Source organism: Lampetra fluviatilis, chromosome 10 (assembly GCF_964198595.1).
Source record: "Lampetra fluviatilis chromosome 10, kcLamFluv1.1, whole genome shotgun sequence".
In the NCBI taxonomy this organism is placed as follows: domain Eukaryota; kingdom Metazoa; phylum Chordata; class Hyperoartia; order Petromyzontiformes; family Petromyzontidae; genus Lampetra; species Lampetra fluviatilis.
Genome location: NC_136284.1, coordinates 2,093,460 through 2,106,663, shown reverse-complemented (window position 1 = coordinate 2,106,663; position 13,204 = coordinate 2,093,460). Strand labels below are relative to the sequence as shown.

The 13,204-nt window shown below is 47.7% G+C and overlaps 1 protein-coding gene across 1 annotated transcript; it reads left to right on the top strand.

Annotated features, from left to right (window-relative positions):
• Positions 1-23: 23 nt before the first annotated feature.
• LOC144934415 (nascent polypeptide-associated complex subunit alpha-like) lies at positions 24-7,737 on the top strand. The gene is made up of 8 exons (XM_078860145.1): positions 24-184; positions 3,963-4,034; positions 5,002-5,093; positions 5,205-5,282; positions 5,411-5,557; positions 6,051-6,182; positions 7,378-7,500; positions 7,643-7,737. Exons 2-8 carry the CDS (start codon positions 3,965-3,967, stop codon positions 7,655-7,657), a joined length of 657 nt encoding a protein of 218 aa, XP_078716271.1. The 5' UTR covers positions 24-184; positions 3,963-3,964; the 3' UTR covers positions 7,658-7,737.
• The last annotated feature ends 5,467 nt before the right edge of the window (positions 7,738-13,204 follow it).

Below are 13,204 nucleotides of genomic sequence, written 5' to 3'. Positions count from 1 at the left end.
GACCCGGAAGCGGCCCCCTCCCCGCACGCCCCCCTCGCCACCGTCCCCGCTCGCCTCACCGCCACCCCCCCACCACGGCCGACGTCGCTCGCTCGCTCGCCCCTCGCCCCGGCCTCTCTCAATCCGCGTCCATCCTCGTCCAGAGCGGCACCGTCAAGCGGGATCAGCAGCCCGCAGCGCGCAGGTAAACTCAACGCAGCCTCTCGCTCGTTCCTTCAGCCAAACGCGAGGTGCTCCATCGCCCCCACACACTGCCCCCCCCCTTGTGTTATCACTCAATGTTGCCCTTCGCTTGCAATGACCTCGTCTTCCGTGAGTTCACCCGATGCTCGTCCGTGCATTCACTCATTTATCGCTAAGCCCGTCCAGTCACTCGTTTTATAAGGAGGTCATTCGTTATAAGACATTCTGCCATTCATTCGCATGTCAATTCATGCGCTCACCGCATTTGAATTGATCGGGGAATTCACTCGCTCATCCGTTCTCCCACTCACCCAATTCCACAAATTACAATATTCAATCGCCTATTCACTCATTCATCCATTCAGTATCCCCTGCACTCGTTCATTCATTTATTATTTAAATATTCATTTCACCCCGCTCCCTCCCACCGCTCCTCTCTCACGTTGCATAATCAGAATCTTTAGAGTGGAAGAATTCGATTCGAGCTATGAATCTCTTTTTCCCCCCACACATGTCCACAATATTGCCCGCCGTGGCGGCGGTGGTCGACGCCAGGAGAGCGACACGTCACAACCCTGTTCAGCGAGTCCCCTTGCTGGGGGCAGTCGGCTGCCCCCCACACCCCTTCACCCCCTCATCCCCCCACACCCCTCACCGCCCCCCACACCCCCTCACCCCCCCCACACCCCCTCACCCCCCCCACACACCCCCTCACCCCCCCCCACACCCCCTCACCCCCCCCCACACCCCTCACCCCACACCCCCTCACCCCCCCCCCACACCCCCTCACCCCTCACCCCCCCACACCCCTCACCCCCCACACCCCCTCACCCCCCCCACACCCCCTCACCCCCCCACACCCCCTCACCACACCCCTCACCCCACACCCCCCCCCCCCACACCCCCTCACCCCTCACCCCCCCCACACCTCTTACCCCCCACACCCCCTCACCCCCCCCACACCCCCCTCACCCCAAATTCCGTGTGCGTACAGGGAGGGGAGAGGGGTCAAGTTTTGACAGATTTGTGCGTTCCTACTCAATGGATGGCCCCATACCCCCTCACAACCCCCTTACCCACCCCTCCACCCCCTCACCCACCTCTCCCTCCAGACCCTCACCCACCCCCTCACCCCTCCCTCACCCCTCCCTCACCCCCATCTCACCCCCATCTCACTCCCATCTCACCCACCGCTCACCCCCTCCCTCCATCCACCCCCTCACCCACCCCCTCCATCCACCTCCCCACCCCCTCACCCACCCCTCACCCCCTCACCCACCCCCTCCATCCACCCGTCACCCCCCCACTCTCACCCCCACCCCCTCCATCCACCCCCCCCCCTCTCACCCCCACCCCCTCCATCCACCCCCCCCCCTCTCACCCCCACCCCCTCCATCCACCCCTCACCCACCCTCTGTCTGTGTGTTCTGTACTGCACTAAGAGCGGTGGCAACATATGTGAATCGCAAAGGATTCTGTTGTGTATCTCAGTACAAAGCAGAGCAAACACTGACATCATAACAATAATATACAACAGTGATCGTGACGGCTGATGGCGAACTAAAGCCCCCGACGACGGATTCATACATTAAAGACACTAACTTCTACCGATAGATGGCGCTAGTACTTTGTGTGCATACATAACTCGAGACTAGGCCTCGGTAAGGTAAAAGTTAAAAGGTAAAAAATTAACCCGTAAAAACAAAGTGTTTCACTATAAATCCTTTATATGCGTGGCATCGGTTTTATTTTATTATTCATTTCTGTTTTTCTTGAGTAAGAGTTTCATTTTTATCACATTGGTATTCCTAAAAAGTGGAAAATTTTGGGAAAAATTTTTCACGAAAATAAATTGTCACGCACAACGAGTCTGTGTGCAAAATGTCAGCTCGATTGGATCACGGGAAGTGGGTTAAAAAACGACCGAAAGATTTGCACGGTCGTAAGCGCGCAAGCAAGTTAACTTAATATAAAGGATCTAAAGAGAACGAGCCTACCTTTACCCTACCTTTTACCTTACCACAATACAATCACTCTACCCTACCTTTTACCCTTTAGCAGATAAGGTAAAAGGTAAAAAGCAATGAGCCTACCTTTACCTTTTACCGTTAGCCCATGCAAATTACCCGATTACAGGGTAATTACTGTAGTACTACACATGACAAAGGTTTATAACGGTAAATGCTAGGTAGAGCGCTTTATTCATATAGAATACTCTCGATGATTCCAATTTTACACGCTTTCGTTGAACTCACTCTGTCTGTTGTTGTTGTCGTCGTTGTCGTATCAAATCTTGTAACTCAATTTTAACCCACTTCCCAATGTGGTATCGACTGAAAACTTGGTATACATATGTCATTCTGATGACAACACTATATTCTATCATTAAAAAAATATATATATTTTTTAAACATTATTTTTTATATGTTATGTTTCGGCTTGGGTCTAATTGTCCACGCTCAACTGACGTTGGCTGTAATTGGCCACGGCCCCTAACGCTGTAGCAAACTTCGGGGCCACTTACTGGAGTCGTGGAGTTTTGCATTACTCGTACATTTCATAAAAGCGTGTTTAAAAAAAAGTTTTTTAAATATTATTTATTAAATGGAAACCACAGACTGCGCCACGGAGCTTTTCGCAGTTAACAAGTCACCGTATTTACCGGGTAATACTTCGTGCTACCTTTACCCTACCAGGTAATTCTTCCGAGCTACATTTACCCTACCCTTTACCTTACCCCTTGGCATGTCGACATCTTTACCCTTTACCTTTACCCTTTTATCCGGTAAAAAGGTTAAATTACCTTACCTTGCCGAGGCCTACTCGAGACTGCAGTGGTAATTGTTGGTCGTAGCTTTCTGGAGGAGCCCGTTGAGATCCAGCGGAATGGATCACCCAGTGCTTGGTATGTAGCGTGAGGCAGCTGCTCGAAACCAGTGAGAATGTCAGAGGGGCGGCACAGCCTGCGACGTGGATACCGTGCAGGATACGTTTGCAATGGACGCGGGGAAATTCAGCGCCACGTTGCGGCGACAGAACACGCTTATACACAACACGAGACGTATACTTTACAAACACCGTGTTGACATGTGGTGATCTCTCACTATTGTGGCCTTAATGGTTTTTGGGGGGGGGTGCTGGGGGAGGCGTGGGCACCCTTGGTATTTATTGGGGGGGGTCACACATACCGAAAAGGTTACGAACCACTGGCTTAAGATTGAAACCTGCTTTGATGATGATGGCGGCGACAGTGATGATGTTTATGGTTATTGATGATACCAGCTTGTTAAAATCGTACACCTAAACCATTTAATGGTGACGCTTCAATTTTCATTTCATTTTGGACAACGTTAGATGCTCGGCTTTAGTCAATGATTTTCAGGCTTACTCAGTGAAATACAATTTGGATTTAAAATATAACGTGTAAACCGTTTCTCACGATGTACAGAAACATTTAACATATTTATAGAGAGGCAAGCAGTCAGGGAATGTAGGAAGGTACTGTTTTGAGCCTGTGCTGATGACCAGGCAAATGAACACCATGGATAGCTGGGAGAAGGGAGTGCTGGAGGGCAGCGCTTGCTGAGTGTCACCATGTGTGGTGGGTGGCATTTCTCAAAGCTGCAAACTGTGCTTTCTACAGATCTACACAAGGGCAGGCAGAGGGCATGTTCTACTCAGCTTGGCATAATGGGTCAGATGTGTGGTAGAGATCCCTTGAAGTACCAGCGGCCAGAATACAGCCCATTATTACTGTCCCTCTCTCTGTCTTGGTCCAGATATGCCCATCCAGACGACTGACACGGCCCCAGTGGCCCAGAAGGAATCGCGCCCAGTTCAGGTGGAGTCTGGTGAGTTTTTCTTCTCCCACATAGATTGTTTTAATATTCAGTTGCATTCGTCCCAAGTGCACTCATCCCAATAAATACACTTCTCTGCATCGCTTGTAAACACCATGACCATCAGACTTGTCACCGTGCACCGTTTCATCGACTGAAACATTCTTCAGCTCACGGTACTTGCATTGAATTGTGGATGTGAGAATCGATTGTCCACGATGTTTGCAGAGTGTGTGCTAATGTTGCATTTAGGTGAATGGAGAAAGCAAAACTGTATTATACAGAACAAATGCGAAACTATATATGAGAACGTAAAAAAATAAAAAATACCTGATTCTTGAATTGAATCGTGACATTTAAATGTGAAAATGAATTCTATCGTTATTTGGTGAATAATTACACACTCAAGGACTGCATACCTTAGCATTCTTACTCTGGTCCTATGTTGTAGTCTCGCAGTACCATCAAGGTACACTCTTCGAAGATTCAATAGAATGGTTCATGATTGAGTGGGAAATTCATATTTAGATCGGCATTTGTAAATCCTTAAGCATCATGCTTTGTCATGAAATATAACTGGCATTGTGTTAGAGGATTATTGGGAAGGATACTTACGGCTCTTCCTGTTGCATTGCTTACCTTCCAAGCCATAATTACTGCTCTTGTAATCATCAGTGGGAGTATCTAAATTGTGAATATCTTTAAGCCATTTTTATGGTATAAAGGAGGTAGTAGTGCCCACTATCCGTGATGACCCAAGCAGGAACTGCCTTTTCACTCAAATTACTACTGCACCTCATCACATGCCTATGATTGCTATTTTGATAAAATGCTTTACTCTGTTTGAAAAATGTCTTTTAAATTTACATTATTGCTCCTGAATTGGTAGGTAAGTGTTTTTCAAGTTTGCCATTTTACACTGCTGTGTTTTGAATGCCATTTTAACACGGTCATGTATATTAATGTCATATCCCGAAAGGATCTGGAACAGAATCGGACAGCGATGAGTCCATCCCTGAATTGGAGGAGCAAACAGACTCCACATCACAGGCCCATTCTCAGCAAGCACAGGTACAGCCATGCTTGAAGTGCATGGTTTTCTACTGGTATCTGTTTTATGCCAAAACCAGAAGTAAACTGTGAGCGGAAATGACATCAACCATGTCTCTGTGTTTGTTGCAGCTGGCAGCTGCGGCAGAGCTGAACGAAGAGTTGGTGAGCAAGGCCAAGCAGAGCCGCAGCGAGAAGAAGGCCCGTAAGGTCAGGAGCGATAAGGAGACAGATATGATAGTTGTGGGATTCCCTTACTCTTTTTTTGCAATGAGAAAGACTAATAATTAGTAATTATTTGGTGACTTGAGGTTCGCTTTGTGCCCACAACCCTGCAGGCCATGTCAAAGTTGGGGCTGCGCCAGGTGGGCGGCGTAACGCGCGTCACCATCCGGAAGTCCAAGAACATTCTCTTCGTTATCACCAAGCCTGATGTGTACAAGAGCCCCGCCTCGGACACCTACATCGTCTTTGGAGAGGCTAAGGTTCGCTGATGTATTGTATTTTATATCTGTTCCATTGGTGCTGCAAAATTAACGAAAATAAGTTCACGTAACAGGAAAAGGTTCAATAGTCAGGGTGTGCTCCGTGACATACAGAACTGGTGTGATGTCTGCATCTGTGTTTCCAGTTGTGGCTTCACTTGGAAGGAATTAAGGAATGTTTTTATATCCTGCTGACGTCAAATGCTGTGGGCAATGTGTGGCAAAAGTATGTGGAAAATGGAAAATGCAGACATTGACGTGGAAATTGTATTGCTAGACTTGTATGAATGTTCAAGTGTCAAATAAGCCACATGAGCATACGAGTTTGTGAAAATTAATGATTAAACGATCATTCTGGCAATTGTGTTGTAGAATATAGATAATGAGAACACAGATGGAAAACATGTTTCTTGTAATCAACACTACTGCAGCCGTGGATCTCTGTGCTGAGTGTGGGTTTGTATGCGGTGTTTGTTGTTCCTGTTGCATGCAGATTGAAGACCTGTCCCAGCAGGCGCAGATGGCAGCGGCTGAGAAGTTCAAGGTTCCCGGGGAGGCAGCCCCGGGCGTGCAGGAGCGCGTGCAGCCACCCCCTGTGCCCGAGGAGAGCGAGGAAGAGGAGGAGGTGCATAAGCCGCATTCCCCCAACATGAGCACGATAGAACGCCGGCTTTATCTCCGCTGGCCTTGGCGCTGTGTGTCTTGCAGTCCTATGCTGCCACCCTGTGACCAAAACAACACACTGCGAACACATTCCTGCGGAGGGAGCTGATAGGAACGTTGGGTTGCTCGGTCAATTTGCCAGGGTCAACGGCGGCGTGGTGTATTCCGCAAATATGGCCGCCTGTGAGGGCGGGCACGAGCCGGCGTGAGTAGGTTAAACGTTGAGTTTTATAAGGGCACCACGGGGTGACCAGCCCCTCCCCACCCAGCCCCACCCCTCCCACCCCCCACCCAGCCCCACTCTCCCCACCCAGCCCCTCCCCATCCAGCCCCTCCCCACCCTCCCCTCTCCACCTAGCCCCACCCCTCCCATTTTTGGATGCACGACGGACGGACGGACACAATAATCCCCTGTGGGCTGGTGTAACCAGGAGGTTCCTACCAGTATTATTTTGTTCTTATCGGGAAGAGTATTTCCTGTACATTCGGCATGCAACGATTCTGATTCACGGTGATTTGAATGCGTGAATCAATTCTCTTTTTCTCGTTCATACTGTTATTTTTTATTGTTTTTCACGTTTTTTTTATGCTTTTAGTCCAAAGGTAACATTTGCATAATATTTTCATAGTTTATACATTCTTACACACGAGTCAATACATGCATTTAAAGTGTGCCTATGTGACCGGCCCGCACCAACCGGTGTTGTGAGGTATCGTCAAATAACCCCTATAACCCAACCCGCACAGCATGGAGAGGCCTTCATCCAGTAGTGGCATTACAAAAGGGCTGTACTTGATATGTGGTGATTTATTTATTATTACATTTGTTTACCAAAGAATGCCTCACTGAGTCCCAAAAGCCTTTTTAAAGAGGGTCATGCCAAGCTTTTGCAGGGGGAAGCTCTGTAGCTCTATGTAATCCCAATTGAGTAAATTCCAGTTACATTTGCAGCTTTGGGATGTTTTATCCAATACCAGTCACATTGCTCTTTTTAGCTGCTGATCATTATTATAAGCATTGATTTTAATTAGTTGGTGACTTGTTACATGCCTAAGACTTGAATAAAGACCAAATGAAATGGAGAAAAATAATAATAAACTAATTTAATGTGGCCGGAAAATGTTAATCAATTCTGCACTTGTCCGCTGTGTATTAGGTGGACGAGACTGGCGTGGAAGCCAAGGACATCGAGCTGGTGATGTCGCAGGCCAATGTGTCACGCTCAAAGGCTGTGCGTGCACTCAAGAACAACAGCAACGACATTGTTAACGCCATCATGGTGAGCACATCTCTGTACACTTCACCAAAAGTGTGAACGGTTTGAGCAAGCACTGCTGAGTGCCCATTGATGGTGTTGTGTGTTATCATTGAGCTAATTCTAAGCATGTTCTATCTGCCCTCTTCCCTTGTTTCATTCACAGGAATTAACAATGTAGTGCCCGTGATATCTCGGAGTGGACTGCCATCTCCACGTTTTTACTCCGTGTCTCAATAAATACGAACATATTTATCACAACTCATGTTTTTGTGCTTTGTTTTTTTTATGTGATACCTTTATTGTTGTTAGTACTCTGAGGTTTATGGTGGAGAAGTAAATTAGAATATTGCGATTCCTTGAGTTTGGCAGAGAAATTCGATGTCACAAAAACATTTCGCCAAAGGTTCTGCCACGCTTGGCTGCACATTGTCACAAGACTCGCACTTAATAATTTGATCATATATAGTAGATAATCGATTATCCGCGGGCTTTGCAGGGAGGGGGCGCTGGATTTTCAAAAACGACGGATAATTACATTGTTTCGATTTAAAGTTTTCGTGACTGCAGGGATTCATCTTCTTGGTTCTTTCGGTAAAGTCACGTAGAATGTAAATAATAAAATAATTAAAATAAAACAATAAAATAATTCTCACGACGTTTCGGCCACAACGCAAGTAGCCGTCCTCAGGTGGAGAACAGGTCTGTCGAGGAGACAGTCTGAATGACAAGCCCCAGGCTTGGAGCGACTATTTAAGCTGGGATGGAGGGGCGAAGAGCGCCTTGACACAATAATCTGCATATCAAGAGGAATTTAGCATATTTATGGGAAATGCAGATATGCGATTAGTACTACTTGTGAAATGCGTAAGAGGTTTGGCGAGGGGTTTAAAGTCATTATGCCCGTGCATTATGCAGGATTAGCAGCATCAAAGGGAGGGGATAGGGGTAGCATTAATAAAGGGAAGGAGTGTTAATAGTATGCAGCTTACAGTAACTAAACCATCACGTAAACAACTAAAGTATAAACTACATAGTATCATCAGTATATTAAATATACTCTACAATAAGCTGAGTTACTAACAGTAAGTAATACATTACAATTCTATGTCGCAAAAAATATAATATGCTTCCATCTAAACTTTATTCTCTTACATCACACGAGTCTACACCGTACTATATACTGCCATAGACAATTATATACTGTATTGCTATACACCACCCTATACCTTTATTCTACCCACCCTAATGTATATCACACTGCTGTATATTCATTATACAATTACGATACTATATATTACTTTGTACATTGTATTAAGCATTACAATTTTATACTATTTATTATTATACACTACCATTGCCCGTCGTGTGAAAGATACTAAGAGGAAGCAACGAAATATGTCAATGGGAGAGTAGTTGTACATATTTCGTTGCTTCCTCTTAGTAGTTTATACTTTAGTTGTTTACGTGATGGTTTAGTTACTGCAGCTACATACTATTAACACTCCGTCCCTTTATTAATGCTACCCCTATCCCCTCCCTTTGATGCTGCTAATCCTGCATAATGCACGGGCACAATGACTTTAAACCCCTCACCAAACCTCCTACGCATTTCACAAGTAGTACTAATCGCATATCTGCATTTCCCATAAATATGCTAAATTCCTCTTGATATGCAAATTATTTTGTCAAGGCGCTCTTCGTCCCTCCATCCCAGCTTAAATAGTCGCTCCAAGCCTGGGGCTTGTCATTCAGACTGTCTCCTCGACAGACCTGTTCTCCACCTGACGGCTACTTGCGTTGTGGCCGAAACGTCGTGAGAATTATTTTATTGTTTTATTTTAATTATTTTATTATTTACATTCTACGTGACTTTACCGAAAGAACCAAGAAGATGGATTACATTGTTTAAGATTTTTTTTTTTACATTCTTGTATGACGATGTTTTTTTTTTGTAAACTATATGAAATTGGCATAAACATACCAAAAAACAAATATCCGACTTTAAAAAGTTACTGTATTTATTGTTTCGTACTTACCACTCCAATATCGAAGACTCCGCATTGGGTGATGTATATACGTGCAGTATTTCCATTAAGTTGTATGTAGTGTATAATGTACTGTCCATCATATTTAAGACAAATCAAGCATAGCTACTTTTTTTGTCCCGCATGTTGCCGATCGTTGGACTGGTACAGCCTTTCGGAGCGGTTTTACCGGATTGGCCCGGGACTGCCAGATAATTGTGTGCCAGATAATTGACGATCAACTGTACTGTTACTTCTCGAAGCCTATTTCATTCATGCCAGTGCATTTCAGTCCCACGAACCTCTGGGCAAAGCCACCTCAACAGTAAGTGGTGGATGGGTGGATGGATACGGAGATGCATTGAGATTTGGTGACGGTAACAGCCACTCATACAGCCCTTTGTCAATCCATACCTCATGCTGATCATTGTGGTTGAAGGTGGGGAGCATAGACGTGAAAGCATTTTTTCTGCAGTACCCCCTGCTTTCCACAAGTCTACAAAGAACAACTATCGCCTCCCTACTCCCCAAGTGCCCCACGACTATGACTCGCCTGTCATTTTCTCTTCGACATTTATGGGCAGTATTATACGTTCCAGTTTGAAACACCAGTATGATCAATCACTTGATATGACAATGCGTGAGCACTGGGACTGTGATGTCATATACATCCCTGGAATGGTTTAAATACTTGAAGGGGGCGGGCGTTGGCCATGGGCTAAATTGTAACCAAGTGATCGGTGCGGTTTACCCGTATTCTCGAACAGGGAAGTTTTGAGTTTTCAGGTTCCTATTGCATCTAGCCGTTTTAATAGGGCACACTTTTATCGTCTATTTGTGTTTCTCCCTGGTGATGGGACTTTGTAGAATGAACGTTGAGATTTATAAGGGCACGGGGTGACCAATAAGGTCTGAATTAGTCTGAAATAAGGTAGGCACTGATAAGGTGTTGAGAGGTACGCGGTATCGTTTTTTAACAATTCAACTGACATGTTTACAGACATTACAATGCAGTCTTCCACGTGGCAGTGTCAAGCAATATCCTGTTCAACGTGGGCTTGCCACATATACCACACTGTACACACACACACGTGACGCCACCTGCACAGCAGCCGGGCGTGTAAACTGGTGTGCAATTGGGGTCTTGATGTGTGGATAGTGATCTAGGGGCATGGATGTAGGTGTAGATTGGAGGTGGACTGGGTGTTTAAGAGCGCAGAATGTGGGTGTGAACATCGTGGTGGGGGGGGGGGTGTATTAGTCTGGAGTTGAGGGTGTATTCTGGGTCCGGAGGGGTGTAGACTGGAGTGGGGGGTGTGTGGCTTCGAGGTTTATAGGGTCGGGGTGTATAGAGTGGGGGTGTGTAGAGTGGGGGGTGTGTGAGTGGAGGTGTGTGAGTGTGGAGGTGTGTGAGTGTGGAGGTGTGTGAGTGTGGAGGTGTGTGAGAGTGGAGGTGTGTGAGTGTGGAGGTCTGTGAGAGTGGAGGTGTGTGAGTGTGGAGGTGTGTGAGTGTGGAGGTGTGTGAGTGTGGAGGTGTGTGAGTGTGGAGGTGTGTGAGAGTGGAGGTGTGTGAGTGTGGAGGTGTGTGAGTGTGGAGGTGTGTGAGTGTGGAGGTGTGTGAGTGTGGGGGTGTGTGAGTGTGGAGGTGTGTGAGTGTGGAGGTGTGTGAGAGTGGAGGTGTGTGAGTGTGGGGGTGTGTGAGTGTGGAGGTGTGTGAGTGTGGAGGTGTGTGTAGAGTGGAGGTGTCTGAGAGTGGAGGTGTGTGAGTGTGGAGGTGTGTGAGTGTGGAGGTGTGTGAGAGTGGAGGTGTGTGAGTGTGGAGGTGTGTGAGAGTGGAGGTGTGTGAGTGTGGAGGTGTGTGAGTGTGGAGGTGTGTGAGAGTGGAGGTGTATGAGAGTGGAGGTGTATGAGAGTGGAGGTGTGTGAGAGTGGAGGTGTGTGAGTGTGGAGGTGTGTGAGTGTGGAGGCGTGTGAGTGTGGAGCTGTGTGAGTGTGTAGGTGTGTGAGTGTGTGAGTGTGGAGGTGTGTGAGTGTGGAGGTGTGTGAGTGTAGAGGTGTGTGAGTGTGGAGGTGTGTGAGAGTGGAGGTGTGTGAGTGTGGAGGTGTGTGAGTGTGGAGGTGTGTGAGAGTGGAGGTGTGTGAGTGTGGAGATGTGTGAGTGTGGAGGTGTGTGAGTGTGGAGGTGTATGAGTGTGGAGGTGTGTGAGTGTGGGTGTGTAGAGTGGGGGGTGTGTGAGTGTGGAGGTGTGTGAGTGTGGAGGTGTTTGAGAGTGGAGGTGTGTGAGAGTGGAGGTGTGTGGGTGTGGAGGTGTGTGTAGAGTGGAGGTGTGTGAGAGTGGAGGTGTGTGAGTGTGTGTGTGTGAGAGTGGAGGTGTGTGAGTGTGGAGGTGTGTGAGAGTGGAAGTGTATGAGTTTGGGTGTGTAAGAGTGGAGGTGTGTGAGTGTGTGTGTGTGAGTGTGAAGGTGTGTGAGAGTGGAGGTGTGTGAGAGTGGAGGTGTGTGAGAGTGGAGGTGTGTGAGTGTGTGTGAGTGTGGAGGTGTGTGAGTGTGGAGGTGTGTGTAGAGTGGAGGTGTCTGAGAGTGGAGGTGTGTGAGTGTGGAGGTGTGTGAGTGTGGAGGTGTGTGAGAGTGGAGGTGTGTGAGTGTGGAGGTGTGTGAGTGTGGAGGTGTGTGAGTGTGGAGGTGTATGAGTGTGGAGGTGTGTGAGTGTGGAGGTGTGTGAGAGTGGAAGTGTATGAGTTTGGGTGTGTAAGAGTGGAGGTGTGTGTGTGTGAGTGTGAAGGTGTGTGAGAGTGGAGGTGTGTGAGAGTGGAGGTGTGTGAGAGTGGAGGTGTGCGAGTGTGTGTGAGTGTGGAGGTGTGTGAGTGTGGAGGTGTGTGTAGAGTGGAGGTGTCTGAGAGTGGAGGTGTGTGAGTGTGGAGGTGTGTGAGTGTGGAGGTGTGTGAGTGTAGAGGTGTGTGAGAGTGGAGGTGTGTGAGTGTGGAGGTGTGTGAGAGTGGAGGTGTGTGAGTGTGTGTGTGTGTGGAGGTGTGTGAGTGTGGAGGTGTGTGAGAGTGGAGGTGTGTGAGTGTGGAGGTGTGCGAGTGTGGAGGTCTGTGAGTGTGGAGGTGTGTGAGAGTGGAGGTGTGTGAGTGTGGGTGTGTGAGAGTGAAGGTGTGTGAGATTTGAGGTGTATGAGTGTGGAGGTGTGTGAGTGTGGGTGTGTAAGAGTGGAGGTGTGTGGGTGTGTGAGAGTGTGTGTGTGAGTGTGTGGGTGTGTGAGAGTGGAGATGTGTGAGAGTGGAGGTGTGTGAGTGTGGAGGTGTGTGTGAGAGTGTGGAGGTGTGTGTAGAGTGGGGGGTGTGTGAGAGTGGAGGTGTGTGAGTGTGGAGGTGTGTGAGTGTGGAGGTGTGTGAGTGTCGAGGTGTGTGAGTGTGGAGGTGTGTGAGGGTGTAGGTGTGTGAGTGTGTGGGTGTGAGAGTGTGGAGGGGTGTGAGTGTGTGTGAGAGTGTGGAGGTCTGTGAGTGTGGAGGTGTGCGAGTGTGTGAGAGTGTGGGTGTATGAGAGTGGGCATGTGAGGATGTAGGGTGGGGGTGTGTGATAGTGTAGGTGTGTGTGAGAGTGGAGGTGTGTGACTGTGTTGGTGTGAGAGTGTGTTGGTTGTGTGAGTGTGTAGAGTGGGAGGTGTGTGAGTGTGGAGGTGTGAGAGTGGAGGGGTGTGT

What these genes read in the sequence shown, in the direction of transcription:
- LOC144934415 (XM_078860145.1), top strand. Translation starts at nt 3,965, where the DNA reads ATGCCCATCCAGACGACTGACACGGCCCCAGTGGCCCAGAAGGAATCG. An exon ending in CCCAGTTCAGGTGGAGTCTG is followed by an intron (nt 4,035 to 5,001) that starts GTGAGTTTTTCT and finishes ATATCCCGAAAG; the next exon opens with GATCTGGAACAGAATCGGAC. An exon ending in TCGTCTTTGGAGAGGCTAAG is followed by an intron (nt 5,558 to 6,050) that starts GTTCGCTGATGT and finishes TGTTGCATGCAG; the next exon opens with ATTGAAGACCTGTCCCAGCA.